At 51.2% G+C, this 18,075-nt stretch overlaps 2 protein-coding genes across 3 annotated transcripts; one reads left to right on the top strand and one right to left on the bottom strand.

Moving 5' to 3' along the window:
- Positions 1–201: 201 nt before the first annotated feature.
- Positions 202–3,175, bottom strand: SNRNP25 (small nuclear ribonucleoprotein U11/U12 subunit 25). 2 transcript variants are annotated; one of them, XM_080942243.1, is made up of 5 exons: positions 2,989–3,175; positions 2,160–2,250; positions 1,511–1,616; positions 690–764; positions 202–482 (listed from the first exon to the last, which is right to left on the bottom strand). In XM_080942243.1, the coding sequence occupies exons 1-5, from the start codon at positions 3,028–3,030 to the stop codon at positions 425–427; spliced, it is 372 nt and encodes a 123-aa protein (XP_080798369.1). In that variant the 5' UTR covers positions 3,031–3,175; the 3' UTR covers positions 202–424. The 2 variants fall into 2 exon arrangements, with proteins under 2 accessions (XP_080798369.1, XP_080798370.1); XM_080942244.1 differs by having other exon boundaries at positions 1,511–1,599; positions 2,167–2,250.
- LOC308440265 (interleukin-9 receptor-like) lies at positions 3,029–16,063 on the top strand (the record flags this gene model as incomplete). Its single annotated transcript, XM_080942280.1, has 11 exons — positions 3,029–3,196; positions 7,450–7,571; positions 8,913–8,962; positions 12,171–12,289; positions 12,592–12,698; positions 12,787–12,965; positions 13,454–13,599; positions 13,944–14,154; positions 14,292–14,397; positions 14,903–14,987; positions 15,638–16,063. 11 exons carry the CDS (start codon positions 3,029–3,031, stop codon positions 16,061–16,063), a joined length of 1,719 nt encoding a protein of 572 aa, XP_080798406.1.
- Between the last annotated feature and the right edge of the window lie 2,012 nt (positions 16,064–18,075).

The raw sequence follows: 18,075 nt of genomic DNA, 5'->3' as shown, positions 1-18,075 counted from the left end.
AAAGCTAGCTGCTCAGCTTGTGTTTCCTCCTTGCTGAGAGGTCATAGCAAGAGAGGTGAGCAGTGTGGCCCCAGGGCTTAGGTGTGGCTCCTGAGACTTCAGTGCTCCCCAACTCCAGCCTCCTCTGCCCTCACGTCCCTCTGGTATGGGGCAGACCCCACTCACCCACAGAGTACGACTTTTACAAGATACAAAGCAAACATGTTTATTCTATAGGCCAGGCCCACAACCACATAGGACCTTTGGGCCAAGTTCAAAGGAAAATAAAGGGCAGAGGAATTCTCCACATTCCGAGGGTCCCAGGGCTCATGCGGATAGCTCCACCCGGGCATTCAAGGGATGCAGCTACACCAACTTTCTTTCCCCTGAGGACAAGCGGAGGGCGCCATCTTGCCACGAAAGGTCTGATCCCTGTGTCTGGCGTTCATTTATGCCTAAGCTTCTTGATAAAGGAAACCTCATCTCGGTTCCGGATGCCATAACTGGAAAAGATGGGGAGGTGGCAGAGCCCGAGGGATCAGGAACAATCAAGTGAGGACAGCCACACTTGTTTTTCCGTCCCCACGCTGGCTCCCGTGAGAACAGCGGGGCTGTTTCTCTGCCCTGCGTTTCATGGGTGGCCTCAAGGAAATGCCCGCAGGACAGTCAATCCAGCCAGGGACCCTCTTACCACAGATCTACAGACTTACTCTCTGAGCTTCTTCCTGTCCTCCGTGAGCTTCTCCCCAGCTGAGGTCAGATGGTACGTCCGCCACACATAGGACCTGCCAGGAAGGGACTAAGGTGATGCACATGCCACCCCCAGGCCGGAGAATTGAGCAGCTGGGCTGACAGGCTGGCAGCACTCAGCTTAGGGCACACAGGATAACTATAATCCCCTTCTGGACATTTCCCCTACATGATGTAAGGCAGCTGCAGGAGGCGCCGGACACATCTTACTAATGAAATAGATGGCTATACTGAGGGATTTCAGATAACGGGATACTCAATCTGATAGAAGAGTCAGAGCCGGGGCTGGTGCGATGGCTCAGTGGTTAAGAGCACTGACTGCTCTCCCAGAGGTCCCGAGTTCAAATCCCAGCAACCACATGATGGCTCACAATCATCTGCAATGAGATCTGATGCCCTTTTCTGGTGTGTCTGAAGATAGCTACAGTGTACTTACATATAATAAATAAACCTTTTTTAAAAAGTCAGAGCCAACAGTACCATGGTGAGGAGGGAAGGGGGCCACCGATAGATAGATATATCCCATCATTAAGGCGTCAGGTGCCTCCAAGTGATGCTATCCAGCAGTGTGGGTGGGGTCACGTCAGTGCTAGGGTATGTTTAGAAGGGACCATTGAGGCAGGACTCTCAGACACAGTCACCCCACTCTGACATGGGAAAGCTCTCATGACATGGGACTTTTACTGCATCCTTGGTAGTGGATGAACTGAAAGTTGCTTCCCTATAGGGCGTCCATGCAAGCCCAGGGCTGCCACACGAAAGGCATGTCTGCCGCACTCACCAGCTGATGTGCTGAACGCCTCCTTCCCGTTCCTGCTTGAGCTGCACATATCTCTGGATAGCCTTCTTCAGGTCCAGGACTGTGGCATTCTGTACAACGACCACAGCTGTAACCATGGGAACATATGGGAGAAGATTCATGTGGGTGGCCACACACAAGGCCCCAGGCGACAGGAGAGAAATCCAGAGCTCTGCTCTGTTGGGCAGGGTGGCTGTCCCATGACACCTGGGCATGGTCTGGGTTTCTCACTAACTAGCTCTCTGCTAATTCCTTGCTGATGTGAAAGCTCAGGCTCAAAGAGAGAAGCATGGTTGTGGCTTGAATAAGAATGGATCCCACAGACTCAAACATTTGAAGGTTTGCTTTTCAGTGGAACTGTTTGAGAAGGGTTAGGAGGTGTGGCCTTGTTGGAGGCAGTATGTCACTGGGGGTAAGCTTTGAGGTTTCAAAAGCCCACAGCACAGCAAGTAACTCTCCTGTCTCATGCCTTAGATGTAAACTCTCAGGACCACATTTGTTCCCTGCTGTGATAATTGTGAACTACAGCCCTCTGCAATCATAAGCCCCCACAGGCATTTTCTTTTATGAGTTTCCTTGATCGAAGTGTCTCTTTATAGCAAGGGAGAGTAACTAAGACACTGGTACTTACGCATTACCTCTCCATCCATCTTGCACACGCGGACAGTCATCGCCTGGCCATATTCCAGCGCAATCTGGGAGTTGACCTCTTCTAAAGTAACCTGGGGGGGGGGTGAAGATGCCAACTCTTTTAACATTAGATCGACAAAGGAAACCAAGCTTGCCTACTGCTTGTTAGGATTTTCAATTAACACTGAGCCTGGCGATTCTGAGAGTACTATCAAGAGACTCCAGGCTTGTGCCTCAGGACCACGCTGAGGCAGGGCAGGGTGCAATTCACCAGCTACCAAAACCCTGTGATAGCAAAATGCTTTTTGTTTTGAGGCAGGGACCCACTATATTACCCTGGCTGGTCTGGAGTGCTGAATGGATCAGGCTGGCCTCAAGTTCACAGAGATCCTCTTGTTTCAGCCTCCGGGGCTGAGATTAAAGGTCCAGCCAGATTAGGAGATATTTTAATAAAACACCGAGGGAAGCACAAATAAAGTTGTGTAACTCAGGGGTAGAGGACTTATTTAACATTCGAAAGCCTCCAGGTTTGGCCCCCAAGTTCTGTTCGCACACAGACGTTAAATAAAAACACCATTGATTGGCAAGCTTAAAAAAACACATTAGATGACTATTAAGCCACGCACACTTAAGTTTCAGGCAAATGGAAAAGACTAGTCACTCTCACACTGATCATGAGTTAAAATCTTAGTGTTTGTTGAATTCAAACTTCGCGGCTAAGAGGGAGTGTTTTGGGGCTCCTCACCCTAAGCTTTCCGCCAATGCACAGAAGCGTCTTTCGCCGGTGTGACCACCAGTACTCATCCATACCCCGGAGCCCTGTCACCCACCTGAATCGGAAGGTCGCAGAGCAGCGGGTCTTGAACCACCATGGCGAGACCTTCTTGGAACACGTCCACAGCCTCAGAATGGGGCAATGTCTCCTCATCATCATCCTCGTCGTCCTCAGGCACCTCCGGCCGACCCTCAGCCTCCGGGTCCTCCAGGGAAGCCAGCCTGCAGCTTTTCCGGCTCTCCTCCAGCTGGTCCTGGTTCCAGGTAGGAAAAAGGCGCGTGCGCAGTTACTGTGCCCCGCCCCGACGAGATGGCTCAGCCATTGGTGGTTTCAGGAACCAATGAACTATGCGAGTCCCGGGAAGGCTGGGAGCTTGGGGACAGCAGGCTATTGGTCGGATAGAGCAGGTCACGTGCGTGGTGCGAGCGGCGCGGGAGCTTGCGGTGTCCGTTCCTCCGCTGTTCCGCTACGGCCAGACTGACTCTTCTGTCTGGGCTGGTCGTCAAGGAAGGCCAGCACTTCAGTTGTTTCGCGCTGGACACCCGTCCCCATGCACAGCATCACCCCAAAGGGTGACGCTGGGAAGTGGGCGCCTCCTGCTGTCTGGGGCCTGCCATTGCCACTTTGGTGCTATTGCCCCAACCAGGTTTCAGTCACTCTTCTGCCAAGGGCTCCATTCCAAAATGTAGCCTGAAAGGTCCACTTTCAAGTAAGGCGGAAGCAGGGCATGGTGCTGCACGCCCTTAATCCCAGCGTTTAGGAGGCAGAGGCCACCCTGGTCTACAAAGTGAGTTCCAGAACAGCCAGACCATACAGAGAAACCCTGTCTCTAAAACAAAACAAAACTAATAGTAAAAATAAAAAGTGAGGTGGAGCCTTGGTGTGATGGCGCACACCTTTAATCTCAGCATTCATAAGGCAGAGGCAGGTGTGTATCTCTGAGTCCAGAGCTAGGTCTGTATAGTAGAGCCGGGGCTACAGAGGGAAACCCTGTCTAAAAAACTTAACCAGCAAAAAGTCTAGGCGGGACCTGTGGTCCTTGGAGTTGTCCAGGGCGGAGGTGTCATGCACTAAGCTCCAGTCATCTCGTTCTTCCTTTGCTCTTTTACACCACCAGTCCCTGCAACATCTGCTCTTACGGGGGCCTTTTCTTTCTTTGCTGCCGTCACGTTTCCCTTAGTCACTTGTCTCGCTTTTAAAATCTTATGTGTATGGGTGTTTATCTGCATGTATTCCTTCTGGGCACTATAAGTGTGCAATGCCCACAGGGGTCAGAAGAGGGTGTCAGACAGTTGTGAACCATCACGTGTGCGCTGGGAATCAAATTGGGTCCCCTGAAAGAGGAGCGGCCAGTGCTCCTAACTGCTCTGTTCTCTCTCTCTCTCTCTCTCTCTCTCTCTCTCTCTGTCTCTGTCTCTCTCTCTCTCTCTCTCTCTCTCTCTCTCTCTCTGTCTGTCTCTCTCCCTCCTTCCCTCCCTCCCTCTCTCCCTCTCTCCCTCCCTCCCTCCCTCCCTCTCTCTCTCCCTCCCTCTAGCCCTAGGTAGGAATCGAAAAGGGGCGGGGGGGGGGCTGGAGAGATGGCTCAGCGGTTAAGAACACTGACTGCTCTTCCAGAGGTCCTGAGTTCAATTCCCAGCAACCACATGGTGGCTCACAACCATCTTTAATGGGATCTGGTGTGTCTGAAGACAGCTACAGTGTACTTGTATACATAAAATAAATAAATACAATCTTTTAAAAAAGGGTAGAGGGGAAAGGGAGTGATAATATCGTTAGACTATTTCCTGCTGATTAGTGGCATCGAGTTCCCTGGGGTGAGTTTGACTTAGTCATCAGAATATCTAATTTCTTCTTTGTCTCTTCACACACAACTACTTGACAAACCCCAACAAAACGCGACCAATAGCATCCAACCACAAACCAGCCAACCAGAACTCCCGCTGTCAGGTCCCTAGAATTTATATACCCTCTGAAAAGCCCCCAGAATTCCAAGTGTCACATACTGGCGGAAACTACCTGCAGCTGGTAAAACCACAACCCTGCCAGAGCACAAGGCATATCACGGTCAGCTGCTGTGGACAGTCTGAAACAGCCCCATATCTCACACCTGGGATCAAAATGAAAACATATTCTTATAGTACTTCTGAAATTTTTTTAGAGTTTAAAATTTTTAATGTATGATTTAACTTAATGTATTGAATGTTTAATTTAGTGCATGTACACCTGCATGTCAGAAGAGGGCCCAAGATCACATCATAGATGGTTGTGAGCCACGATGTGCTTGCTGGGAATTGAACTCAGGACCTTTGGAAGAGCAGTCAGTGCTCTTAACTCTGAGCCATCTCTCCAGCCCTGAAAAAGATTTTTAAAAAAAAAAATCAAGACTGAAGTTTTAAAACACAAAGATCGGTTGTAATTAGTGCTTCAAGTATGATTTATTTTTCTCTTTCTCAATCGTTTCCTTCTTTCTTGTTTTCGGGACAGGGTCTTATGTAGCCCTGGCTGGTCACTAGGTAGAGAAGAATAATAATGCTTTTCTGAGCATCCTAACTGTGGCTCCCACATGCAGGACTACAGGGTTTTTCAGTATCCCTAGCTTTCCTGGAGCTCACTCTGTAGACCAGGCTGGCCTCAAATTCACAGCAATAACTGCCTGTTTCTGCCTCTGAGCCCTGGGATTAAAGGTGTTTATCACCAATGTCTGGCCAGCTTTGTTTTTTTTTTTTTTTCCCTTGCTTTTCTATATTTAGTAATCTTGTTTTTATCTTGAAAATTATGGATGACTAATATTTTTGAGACTGTAGATTTTGCTTTATTTCTCTGGAGAATGGTGATTTTTGTTTCTGAGTTTTTGAGACAGGATCTCTAGCCTGGACTGGTCTGAAACTCACTCCTGTCTCCTGAGTTCTGGGGCTGTAAGCATGTCCCACATCTGTTTTATATGGTGCCAGGGACTACAGCAGGACCTCAAGCATGTTGGACAGGAACTCTTCAGCCAAGTTACAGCCTCAGACCCTTGTTTTATTTTTTAAGATGGGTAATCCAGCTCTCTCCTCCAGCCGAGCAAGATGCCCAAAGGAAAGAAGGCCAAGGGGAAGAAAGTGGCCCCAGCCCCTGCTGTTCTCAAGAAGCAGGAGGCCCCAAAAGGTGGTCAATCCTTTGTTTGAGAAAACACCCGGGGACTTTGGGGTTTCCTTCTCTGCCTTTTTCTTCTCGGATTTTCTTCCTTCCTGTTTAACCCTTGTGGTTTTTACAACTGGGATTGTTGTATGGGTGGTTGTGTGTGTGTGTGTGTGTGTGTGTGTATGTGTGTGTGTGTGTTTGTTGCTTATGGGCAGGGTATCAGTTCTTCCTCACAGCAGTTGTTTCTGTGATCAGAAGTGTGTTGCTCAACTTCTCTGCATGGCAGGACCACACTATTTACTACTCTAGAATAGTGAGACAGCAGCCTCCCTGCCCCCAAACAAACAATAAATCAATACAAGTAAAAATAGAAAAAATCCTCCAGTCTGGTATGGTGGCACACATCTGTCATGACAGCAATTTCAAAACAGAAGTAGGGAATTGTGAATTCTGGGACAGCCTGGGTCACACAGTCACAAAATAGACCAACCAGCCAACCAACAAAAGAATTTTCCGGGTGGGGAAGGCGGGATTGCTGGTGAGATGGCTCAGTGGGTAAGGGCACTTGCTGCCTAGCTTGATTGACAGCCTTGATTTCTGGGACCCACTCAGTGACAGGAGAAACTAGGTCTTCACAAATTGTTCTTTGGCCTCGACATATGCACCACGGCCCTGCAGGAGTGCACACTCACACGTGCACACAGACGCATATGGACACACATATACAGATTGAAAACATGAAGACACACACACACACACACACAGACTAGCAAACACAATAAATAAATAATGTTTAAAGAAAAACAGAGGAGGCAACTCTGCAGGCCAAGGCTTAAAGATGGCTTGAGGCCAAAAGCTTAAGATCAGTATAGTCTACATATTAAGAGCCACTCTCCAAACACAGTAAAACACCACCAAACTTGTAGCAATTTTTTTTAAAATGAAGCATTGATTCTGTTCATTCAAGGGCTGTTTTGAGACAGGGGTTTCTCTGTGTAACAGAGCCTTGGCTATCCTGGGAATGACTATGTAGACCAGGCTGGCCTCAAGCCCACAGAGATCCTCCTGCCTCTGCCTCCTGAGTGCTGTCATGATGCATTGCTGGTTTTGTTTTGTTTTTTTTTTTTTTTGACTGAGTCTCTCCTTACATTTAGTACCACTCAGTGTCTGCCATGCTTGCGTCTCAGAAAAACCTCGGAGGGGAAGACCCTAGCCAGGGTTCTGCTCAAACGCTGTTCTGTTCCGAGTGCTGGCCTCCTGTGCTGACCCTGTGCTGTTTCCCTGGGAGGATGTGCCCGCTGTCATTCAGGAGACAAATGTCTGCCGTCCATGTGTGGTGACACTGTCACGGAGTGAAAGCTTTTCCTCCTCACCGTTCTCTGGCTTGTAACAGGCGGCGGCAGGCACCTCTGAACCCTGTGGAGGACAGGAGCTATGTGAGGTCTTGTGGTTTTCAATGTGGGAGGCCCGTGTCAGCCTGCTGAGAGACGGCGTCTCTCTTATCTCCTGGATCAGGTGAGGGGCTTTGCAGTGCACCCAAGGACAGCTGGCAGTAAGTCACCTCCTGGCTGGGGCTGCCTGAGACTCTCCATGGCCCTGGGAAGATGCTTTTCAGTAGGTGAGTCTGTATTTAGGGCTCCTTTGATGTGAACTTGAGGAGACAAGGAAGATGCTGGGTCTCCACAACGTGGGTGACATCACCCTCCTTTGACCTCGACTATCGTACTGGTCTTGAATATCTCCCAGATGCGACATCTTTCCAAAGATAATCATGAAAAGAGAAATTGCAAAGTTCAGGCCTGGGGCGAGGGGGGAGGCACGACAAGAGCGTCTTGTGGTCAGTGTGTGTATGCCCTGAGCAAGAAAGGGAAGGACACCACGTTTGTCAGGCTGTACTGTGGGAAAAGCTTTGCTTTCTCAATGACAGAGCTTTTGGAGGTGGGGGTGGAGCAAAACCTAACAGCCTAGGCCCAGGGTTGGTGAAGTTCCCCTAAACCTCCAGATGTTTTGAAAACTTCACGGTTAGGAGAGGCTCTGGGAGGTTGCGTTTGCTCGTGGAATTCCAGGAGGTTAGGTTGGTGGGGCTCTGGGGTGTGTGTGTGTGTGTGTGTGTGTGTGTGTGCGCGCACATGTGCGTAAGCAGAATTCTGTTTTCGGTTACGGAGCTTTAGAAGGTCTTTCTGCTGGGACTCTCCCTTTCTCCCCCAGCACATTCTTCCTTGGACACTCATGTTCTAGGCTTACTCTTGGTCAGGGCTCGGCCTCCCAGGAGTAAATGATTACCCACAGCGCCCACTCTGCTGAAAAGGGATGGATACCATCACCAGAGCCGGGGTGGCTTTGGTAGGGAGGTGGGAAGAGCTTCTTATTATGGAGTTGGGGTGGTGCAAGAGACTCACAGCCTCGGGGGTGCTCACCCTGGATTACCCAGCTGGCTTAGTCAGCTTTGCCTGCAAGTGGCTGCTGGGGAGGCCCCTGCTAGTGCAGGGAGCGCTAGACAGAGCAGGCACTCACAGAGGCAGAGGGAGACGTGGAGCACCATTTCCTCCCACCCACCCATCCTGCAAGTGTACAGTGTCAGTATCTCTGCTTGAGGCCTGTCTGGAGGCAGGACTGCTTGTTCAGGTGCTGAGGGGTGCAGCGCTGGCAGAACCTAGGAGTCATCCCATCAAGGCGAGAGAGCTGGGCTGGAAGGTGGGAAGTGCTTTAGGACGGGGAAAGAAGCCAGAGAGAGGGATGGAGTGATGGTGCCAGGAGGGACTTCCCACCCCGCTCCCAACCACTTCCCCGTGCTACTCAGAAGCATCCTTTTCTTCCCTGGTACATCACCACTTCCTGATCCGGCCTCTTTTCCAGCCACATGTACTATGGATATCAACCCCCGCTAGCTGCGTTTTCTGCAGCAAGTATGTGGGAAGGTGCTTTTGGGGGTCATCTTTCTCTGCTCCTTCTGGTCTGTTACCTTGATCCTCAACCAGTTGGTCTGCTGGCCCCATTCTCTGGCTATTAGCATTCATCTGCATTCACTTATCAATGTCCTCAAACCCAAGCATAGCACAGGAGTCCCCCTGGTGCTAGAGAAGGACCTCACAGTCTGCAGGTATTCCAGAGGGCGGATGGATCCTGTGCCCACCTCCAGAACCATTTCCTGGCACAGTTTCCATATGTCACAGGTCCCTGAGGCTTCTGGGGAGCTGGGTGTCTGCATTGCTGTCTCCGCCTCCAGAGGGAAGCCACTGATGGACAAGGTTCACTTACAAAGCGGCCTCCTTCCATCCTTTTCCATTTCTGCAGGCTTTTCGGGTGGACAGGAGCATAGGGAGTTCCCCCACCTCGGCAAGACAGAAAGCAGGGCCTGGGGATGTAACTCGACTGGTAGGTGCATGCCCAGCATGTACAAGGCCTTGGGTGCAGCACCCAGTGCTGGGGGAAAAAATGAAAAGAGAAGGGGAGATGGAGAGATGATTTAACAGTTAAGAGAACTTGTTCTTGAAGAGACTCAGGTTAAGTTTCCAGAACCCACATAGCGGTTCATACTTATCTATATGCATGCACGTGGTACACACACACACACACAAGCAAAACACACATACACTTAAGAGAAAATAAGTGAACCTAAAAAACATAAAAGAAAAATAGTTGTGAGAAGGATCCAGGCCAGTGGCACAGAGCTGTCATTTTAGCTACCTGGGAGGTTAAGGCAGGGGAGCTGCAAGTTCAAGGCCAGCCTGGGCAACTTAGTGAGACCCTGTCTTCATTAGGTTTCTCTTCTTTCTTTATTTTCTTCTTTCTTTTTCTCTTTCTTTCTTCCTTCCTTCCTTCCTTTCTTTCTCTCTTTCTTATAATTAGATATTTTTTCCCTACATTTTAAATGTTATCCCATTTCTCCTCCCGCTGCCTCTATGAGCGGGGCTCCCCTACCCACCTACCCACTCCCTCCTGACAAAAAGTTTCCCAGGGAGGAAAGGGTTTATTCTGTTTACATTTCCACATCAAAGTCAGAGCCAGAGGAAGTCAAGGCAGAGCTGAAGGAGGCTTAGAGGAGCAATGCCTTGGCTTGTATCAGCTTTCTTTTACGCCTGAGAACCACCAGCCCAGGATCACCAGCTCTTTCACACCAATCACTAAACAAGAAAATGCTCTACTCTACAGACTTCCCTATAGGCAACTCCTATGGAGGTATTTTCTTAAGAAATGTTCTTCCTAAATGACTCTGGTGCGTATCAAGTTGACATAAAATTAGCCAGGATGGACCCTGACTCAAAATCAAAAGTAAAAAATGAGGACCTAGAATATAGCTCAGGGGTAGAGGATTACAGTACCTCATGCACAGATACAGACACACAGATGGACACATAGACACACAGCAGGGCTTGGCTGCGACTCCTTTGTAGAGTTCTCATAACTGTGTTGTTGTTGTATCATTGGTTTGTTTGTTTGCTTTGAGCAACTGAGAGGGCTATGTTCTCCGACCTGTTGTGAAAGGTCTTTTCTGGGCAGCGGTGGGAGAGCTCCACAGTAGGACTACATGCCACAGAGCATCCATTTCAAGATGGTGGGTGTGGGCCTCTAGGTCCTCACATGGTTCTATGACCTGATGTCTGGGTTGTGGTTGGATGGTTTTGGTCCCAGCCCAACTCCTTCAAGGGACAATGAGTATTCAGTTGTCTACCTCTGTCCTAAGTACCTGTCCCAAGGTCTGTCTGTCAAGGTAGGGAGTCCCCCTGTCTGTGATCTGTCCAAACCCATGATGGTCAACCTCCAGGGAGAAAGAGGCTTATGCTGCCCAAGACTTAGGCCTCGTTTGTTAGGTAAAGCCCCAGGACTCATACATTGCTCTCGGGAAGTTCATGGATTTTGTGGGAGTTTGTGGAACCCCTTCCCCAAACAGAAAGGCCAAGGGTCAGGTGCTGGTTTAGTCTCCAGTTTCTCTGGGTCTCTGTTTTCTCAACATTAGAAGGGCAGTGACCCCACCCTCCCCGACGCACCCAGTGCAGATGAAGGTACCCTGGGCAGAGGAAATGTTCTCCGCCCACACAATGGCTTTATTGCATCAGATTGCATGGGGCCATTTCTAACTCTGGTGCACTTGCCTGGCTAGAGAAAGGGTTCAGTGGGCTGGAAGTCACTGCACTCCCTGCTGTCATGCTATCTACTTGAGACTGCCAGGGATCGGTCCCCTCCAGTGGTGGCAAGGTTATCCTTTAGGTTTGTGTCAGCTCTCAGCTGGATGTGGTAGCAGTGCAGGTCCTTCTCTCCAGGTCTGTCACTCCGGGAACCTGCCATCACATACTCTAGGACTGGGCTGAGACTCTCATCCCCATTTTGCTAATACTTATGCCAAGAGGAGACAGACGCTGCTCAGAATGCTTAGCTTTGATGCCCTTGGTGACAGGTTTCATGCTCTATCCCAGAAGAGGACAAAGCCTAAATGGACTTGTCTAGAGATTCAGACAGGCAGGCAGGCTTCTGGGTGGTGGGTAGAAGTTAAGGCCAGCGCTGAGGTCTCTGTGCATGTGTTTCCTTCTTCATTATCACTAATCAGGCCTTGTATAACCAGGGTGGCCCTGTTTCCTGCTCAGAGGCTATCAGTGAACCATCTGGAGATGCAAATGACTCTTCTGACAGGGCCTCAGTAGAATCATGCAACCAGGCACTTCCTAAAACCTAGCTTCCGGTCTCCATCCACTTGTGACTCCCCAGCTTTCCCAGGGCTCCCGGGCTGGATCCAGGAGGCTCCCTTTTGTGAGACGGCTGAGAACAGTGGGCGACAGGCAGCTTGCATCTAGACATCGGCTGCCGGTGTTCTGAGGGCAGAGCCCTGGAATGAGACTATTTCAGGAGTAATGGGGGAAGAGAACGCACTACAGGCTTGCCCTGTGACTCAGAGAAGAGCCCTGGCCCTTTTTGGAGCTCCATGCCTGAATGAACCTCCCACAGGGTGCCCAGCACAGGGGACACTTCCCACAGGGTGCCTCCTACAGGGTGCCCAGCACAGGGGACACTTCCCACAGGGTGCCTCCTACAGGGTGCCCAGCACAGGGACACCTCCCACAAGCTGCCTAGCACAGGGGACGCCTCCTACAGGATGCCCTACAGTTTTGTCTTTTTCAGGCTGGACCTTGGAGAGAGCGGCGGGGAAACAGGTCTCCTGGTTCCTGATCTACAGCTGTGTCTGCTCCTGTGTCTGCTGGGAAGTCTCGGTCCCAGAGCAGGGAGGAGGTAAGGGCTGGGTGCCACATCTCCCTGAGGTGGCTGCATAGAGAATTAGAGGAGTCGGGGACAAGTTAGCTCCTGTAAAACATGGGCCCGAGCTCTGTTGGTGTGTATTCCAGTGTCCCACGGTTTCCTAACCAACAAAGCTCTTAGGTCTGACTGGCCTACATGTCATGTTCCAACCCAGCATCCCCAAGCTTCTGGTCCAGCCTCTGACACTTTCCCTTGCGACTTTCTTCCGAGTCTGTCTGTCCCCACCTACCTCAGCTCTGCCTTAAGGCCCTACTGTGTGCTCCCACCATCCTCATTCCCAGGACAGAAGGTTGGAACATTCACCTGCCTCAGCAACAGTATTTTCAGGATTGACTGCCACTGGTCAGCCCCAGAGCTGGACCAGGAATCCAGGGCCTGGCTCCTCTTTACCAGGTGAGGATGGAGGGCCAGGCCTACTGGGGGGGGGGCACAGGATCTCTGTGGTGGCACCATCTGTGCTACTAACACATGGCCTTCTCAGTAACCAGGTGACTGACATCAGGCACAAATGCACCTTCTGGGACAGTACATGTTCCCTGGTGGTACCAATTGAGGAGGCGTTCTTGCCTTTTGACAACTTCACCATCACACTCCACCGCTGTGTCATGGGCCAGGAGCAGGTCAGCCTGGTGGACTCACAGTTCCTGCCGAGCAGACACGGTGAGTGGGGCAGCCCTGGCGGCACTGGCCTCGTTGCTTGGCTGTGAGGTCGTGACCTTGAGCTTTGGCTCTTCCTGAGAGTCCTCGCCAAGAGGCAGGATGCAGGGCTGGAAGCGGATTGAACGGTGGAGAGGGAGGACATGAGGAATGCCAGGGTCTGTGAGGAGAACGAGAAGACTACAGTCTGCACTGCTGGCGATGTATGTCAGTCGCAGTGGGAATGACTCCAGGAAGAACTTTCCAGTAGCCGATTGTGAAGGAAACAGAAGGCGAGATTCAGAAATGACCTTGCCACTTAAGGAAGCTATTGCCTGGTTTTCCTGAATTAGTCTTCCAATGAGGTCCCTGGTCTAAAGGAGCCTTGCCTGTGTCCTCTTGGGGATGTTCTTGGTCCTCAGTTCTGGCCATGCTGAGGGACACAGTGGTAGCTGCAGCCTCACCTGGCCTGACTCACCTGGCCTGCCTCACACGACCTCTCTTTGTTTCAGTCAAGCTGGACCCACCCTCTGATCTGCAGAGCAATGTGAGCTCGGGGCGTTGTGTCCTGACCTGGGGTATCAATCTTGCCTTGGAGCCCTTGATCACATCCCTCAGCTACCAGATGGCCTTCAAGAGGCAGGAAGAGGCCTGGGAGGTAACATGGTGGTAGCTCCCAGGGGGTCTCCCTCCTGGGACTGGCTAGAGTCATTGGTAAGAACAGAGGCGGGTCAGAGCTAGACACACATGTATGTGCTGGCTACATGCAAACCTATGCTTGTGTGTACGTGTGTCTCTGAACGTAACATGTGGGTGTACCCCTTCGCACATGTGGGTTTATATGTGAGTGTGTCTTTGCTTTGCACTTAGATGGGTGAATGTGCTAGGCAGAGTGTGTAAATGTAATGGGTGTGTACATGTGCCCATAGATGTGTGTGAGTGGGTTTGTTGGTGCCCATTCTTTAGGACCCTGAACTCAATCAAATGCCTGCAACCCTGCAGCAGGCCCGGCTCAAGGACCATATCGTTGGAGTGACTCGGCTCATCCTTGAAGCAGCGGAGCTGGATCCTGGTTCCATCTACGAGGCCAGACTGCGTGTCCAGATGACTTTGGAGCATTACGATGACATGACAAAGGGGGACTATCATAAGAGCCACTGGAGTGAGTGGAGCCAGCCCGTGTCCTTTCCTTCTCCCCAGAGGAAGAGACAGGGTAGGTGCCAGGTGGCAGATGCTTTGTCATGGCCCGGGCCATGAGTCACCATGAGTAGTGACTTCTTTGCCACGTGGACTTAGGGGGACATCTTGGCGCCGAGGCTACTCACAGCCATGGACTCTTTCTGCCCACAGGCCTCCTGATCCCACAGTGGCAGTGGTCAGCCAGCATCCTTGTTGCTGTGCCCATCTTCCTTCTGCTGTCTGGCCTTATCCACTTTCTCTTCAAGCTGTCTCCCAGGTAGGTGGCTGATGCACGTGTGAAACCAGGGGACCACAGCTGCCTGCTCACGGTGCAGATGTGACCTCTGGAGCTGTTGGCTTCATCTGGGAGCTAAGGATACAGTTGGTTGTTTCTAGGCCCTGACCCCATTATTGGGGATAGGTCTGCAAAAGGATGAAGGCCGTGGTGTAAACGGATACATAGGGCATTGACCAGAGAGGGCACTGTCCTGGGGTTTGTCTAGAGGCTGGCTTTACTTATCTGTTCATTTATGATGTGTGTTACTATTTGGTCTTATGTGCTCTTCATGCCTCAGCCTTCTGGGTAGCTAGAATAGTAACCACGTGCTACCGTGTCCAGTAGCCCTGTGAGGACAGGTTTGAATACAGTAGGCACATCTGGTAGGTAGAAGGGAGCTCTGGAGCCCTGGTCTTGCCAGTGACCTAGGTTTTCTGGAATGTGGCACTGGGAAAGTCTTCTATCTGGGTCCCTTTGGCTCAGACTTTTCTATTTTTGGCTGCAGGTTGAAGAGAATCTTTTACCAGAATGTCCCCTCTCCCGAGGCATTCTTCTATCCTCTCTACAGTGTGTACCATGGGGACTTCCAGGTGCGTGCAGGGAAACTTCGGGGAGGCGGGGTCAAGTGTGGTATTACCAGGATGGACATGGCTTAGAAATCTGCCTTGTGCGTGCAGAATCTAGGCTCAGACTGGGGGCATGAGCCAGCATGGGGGCTTTGTTCGTGCTCTGAACCTCTTACATACATAGTAGGTTTACATTTGTGCCCTAGCTTCGGTGGACACTTACTGTGCCATCTAAATGGGTTGGTGTTATTGGTCAGCTCCCTGGGATGTAGCAGTGGTGGACGGTGTGAGATACAGGGGCATTTTGTAGAGGCTTCCAGGCCCAATGACAGGCAGCAGTCTTTGGGAGGTTCCACAGGGTCCAGTCTCTAGTTCTGTGTGCAGTTGCATGGGACGGGGGTTGGGGGGGTTGGGGAGGGTGCTGGCTGGCTTTCATAAACCAGTGGCCCTGGGCTGAGGAGGGCACCGAGGGGCCTGAAGACCTCTCAGGGCCTTTTGCTGAAGCCAGAGGTTTCATACATGGGAGGAAGGTAGAACGCTTTGGGCACAGGCCCTGCTTGGCTGTAGGAATGCACGTTGGGGCTTCCTGGAGGAGGGGGTCTGCAGGGGAGAGAGTTGCTCCCAGAGTGAGTCCAGAGTATTGCCGCCTGAGCCTTCCTTCTGTGCGGATGCAGACCTGGACAGGGGCCCGCAGAGCTGAACCCCAAGCAAGACAGGATGGCATCAGCACTTCATCGGGAGCCTCAGAACCCAGCATCTGGGAGACTGTCGCCACACTCACCTATAGCCCTGTGCAGTTTTCCAGCCTGAAGTGGGAGGCCACAGCTCCTGGCTTCCCAGAGCCCCCAGGCTCAGAGCATGTGCTGGTGGCACGGTGCCTGGAGTTGGAAGGACAGCCATCTGCCTACCTGCCCCAGGAAGACTGGGTCCCACTGGGCTCTGCCAGGCCCCCTCCTCTAGACTCAGACAGCGGCAGCAGTGACTATTGCATGTTGGACTGCTGTGAGGAGTGCCACCTCTCGGCCTTCCCAGAGCACACGCAGAGTCCTGAGCTCACACAGGCTCAGCCTGTGGCCCCTCCTGTGTCCAGCAGGGCCTGACACCTACTAAAGGATGTGGACATTCTCATCCCTCCTATTCTCAGACGTCACCAGATGCGGTCTCAGTGTATCTCAGCTAGATGCACCATGTCTGTTTTTGGGGAGATGAATGAAAGGCCCTGGGGCTGACCCTTGGGCACCGGTGGAACTCCCGAGGGGAGGCAGCTGTGTGTGGATCAGAGGCTATGTGGATGGAAGTAACAGACTGTCTCACCCTGCTGCTCGGCCTCTGTGGTGGGGATGTCTCCACGTTCAGGATCTTAACATATGCCTTCTCTTTTTTCCTCTCTCTGGCTTTTACCCAGGCCTGAAAAGAGAATATGACAGGCAGCCTGGTCTATCCTCATGCCCCAAAAGGGCTAGCCTGGGCTCAGTGACACCAATGAGACAACATTGGTGAAGTGTCTTTCTTTTTCAGTGCCTTCCCAGTTAAGACTGGAAGGGACGCTTTTGACCTTGCAGACTATGGGTGGCTGGGGTGGAGGGAATGGTGAAGCTTTGAGCAGGTGGGGTTGTCTCTTTCTGAGCTTTTGGCGTTCCAAGATCAGCTGGAAGGAGTCTCAATCATTCAAAGACATCTTACCAGTTTGGTATTTTCTTTCCTGGTGCTGTGATAAAGCGCCGTCACCAAAAAATGGCTTACACCAGGAAGAGTCGGTTTTGGTTGAAGGTTCCACAGGTGTGGAGGCAATGGCCAATGGCCGCAGGAACAGGAAGCTGAGAGTTCACATCTCAACTGAAAGCCAAAGCTGAATGACTCGCAAATGCTGCCCCGCCCACCGCATCAAATGCTGCCCCACCCACCGCAGCAAGTGAAGCCCCACCCACCGCAGCAAGTGCTGCCCCGCCCACCGCAGCCAGTGATGCCCCACCCACCGCAGCAAAGTCCACCACCTAATGATTCCACAGCCTCCCTAAACAGTGAGAGAGACCAAGTGTTCAAATATCTGAGACTATGGGGGACATTTCTTATTCAACCCCCCTCACCGCCTCCTGTCCCCAACCTTTCACTGTTCCTAGGAGAAAAGCTGAAGCCAGGGCCACGAGACAGGGTTGGGAGTGGCTATTTCTCAGCAGCTGTGGCCTGTAGGACACTGATACCCCTAACTGCCTTGTGGGGTAGCCCCGAGAGAGCAATGGGTGGTCTAGGCTGTGACGGTTATCTTCCCAGGCTTGCCCTAACAGAAGACCAGAAACCGGTGGCTAACTATGGATATGTTTTCTCTCTGCTCTGCGGTACACAGGTCTGGAATGGAGACACCAGAAAGGCCGTGCTCCTGGAGGGAAGGGTTAGTTTCAAGCCCTGCTTCACGTTTATTTCCCTCTGAGCATCCTCTTCCATACTGAGACTAGGTGCTACCCAATGGCAGGGACAGGGTCTCATACTCTTGCATATAAGCAGAGATTGTGACCTAGGAGGCAGAAACAGGGTGATCAGATGACCGCGTTTGTGCAGATTTTGAGCCTCAAAGCACAGGCCCAAAAGAAGTGTGCCCGCTACTTGGAGGGTTTTTAAAGGGCAAGTATGGAAACAGTGTGAGGATGATTTCCGAGCTTGTAACACTGTACAAGAGATGGCCAAACTACTACACGGAGGCCATAGAGAGCGGGGAGGAACTGCACCATTGTAGGCTCAGAGCTGGTGTTCTGGGCATGCTAACAATGCTGACCCCAGGGAAAGCATTGTCTTTTAGGACTGTCCCTGGCATAACACTCTAGTTAGAACAGAGAGAGCTGAGTATCCTTGCCGTCCAGTTCCCTGGCAGGTGGAGGTTTAAAAACAGTGACCAGGATATTTAGAAGAAGTTGACATTTCTCAGGTAGAAGAGATGTTCAGTTTGTCGATAAGCTATCAACTATTTTAAATTTATCTTTCATTTAAATAATTACCTGGGTTTTTTTCTTTTTTTTTTTTTTTGTAAAGATAGGCACTGAATATATACCTGCATAAAAACTATTCTTCTACCATTCTCTTCTTGATCTGAGGCTTACTGCCACACTGTAGAAACCAG

This window comes from Micromys minutus (genome assembly GCF_963924665.1).
Source record: "Micromys minutus genome assembly, chromosome: 31".
Taxonomy (NCBI): Eukaryota; Metazoa; Chordata; class Mammalia; order Rodentia; family Muridae; genus Micromys; species Micromys minutus.
Note: the sequence above shows the minus strand (reverse complement) of the source record. Positions and strands in the feature narration are given on the sequence as shown.

Bases quoted from the DNA above. Each gene is read 5' to 3' on its own strand.
- SNRNP25 (XM_080942243.1), bottom strand. From the start codon at position 3,030: ATGGTGGTTCAAGACCCGCTGCTCTGCGACCTTCCGATTCAG. The intron at 1,617-2,159 runs GTAAGTACCAGT...CCATGGTTACAG, and splicing joins GATGGATGGAGAGGTAATGC to CTGTGGTCGTTGTACAGAAT. The intron at 483-689 runs GTAAGTCTGTAG...CATCTTTTCCAG, and splicing joins GACAGGAAGAAGCTCAGAGA to TTATGGCATCCGGAACCGAG.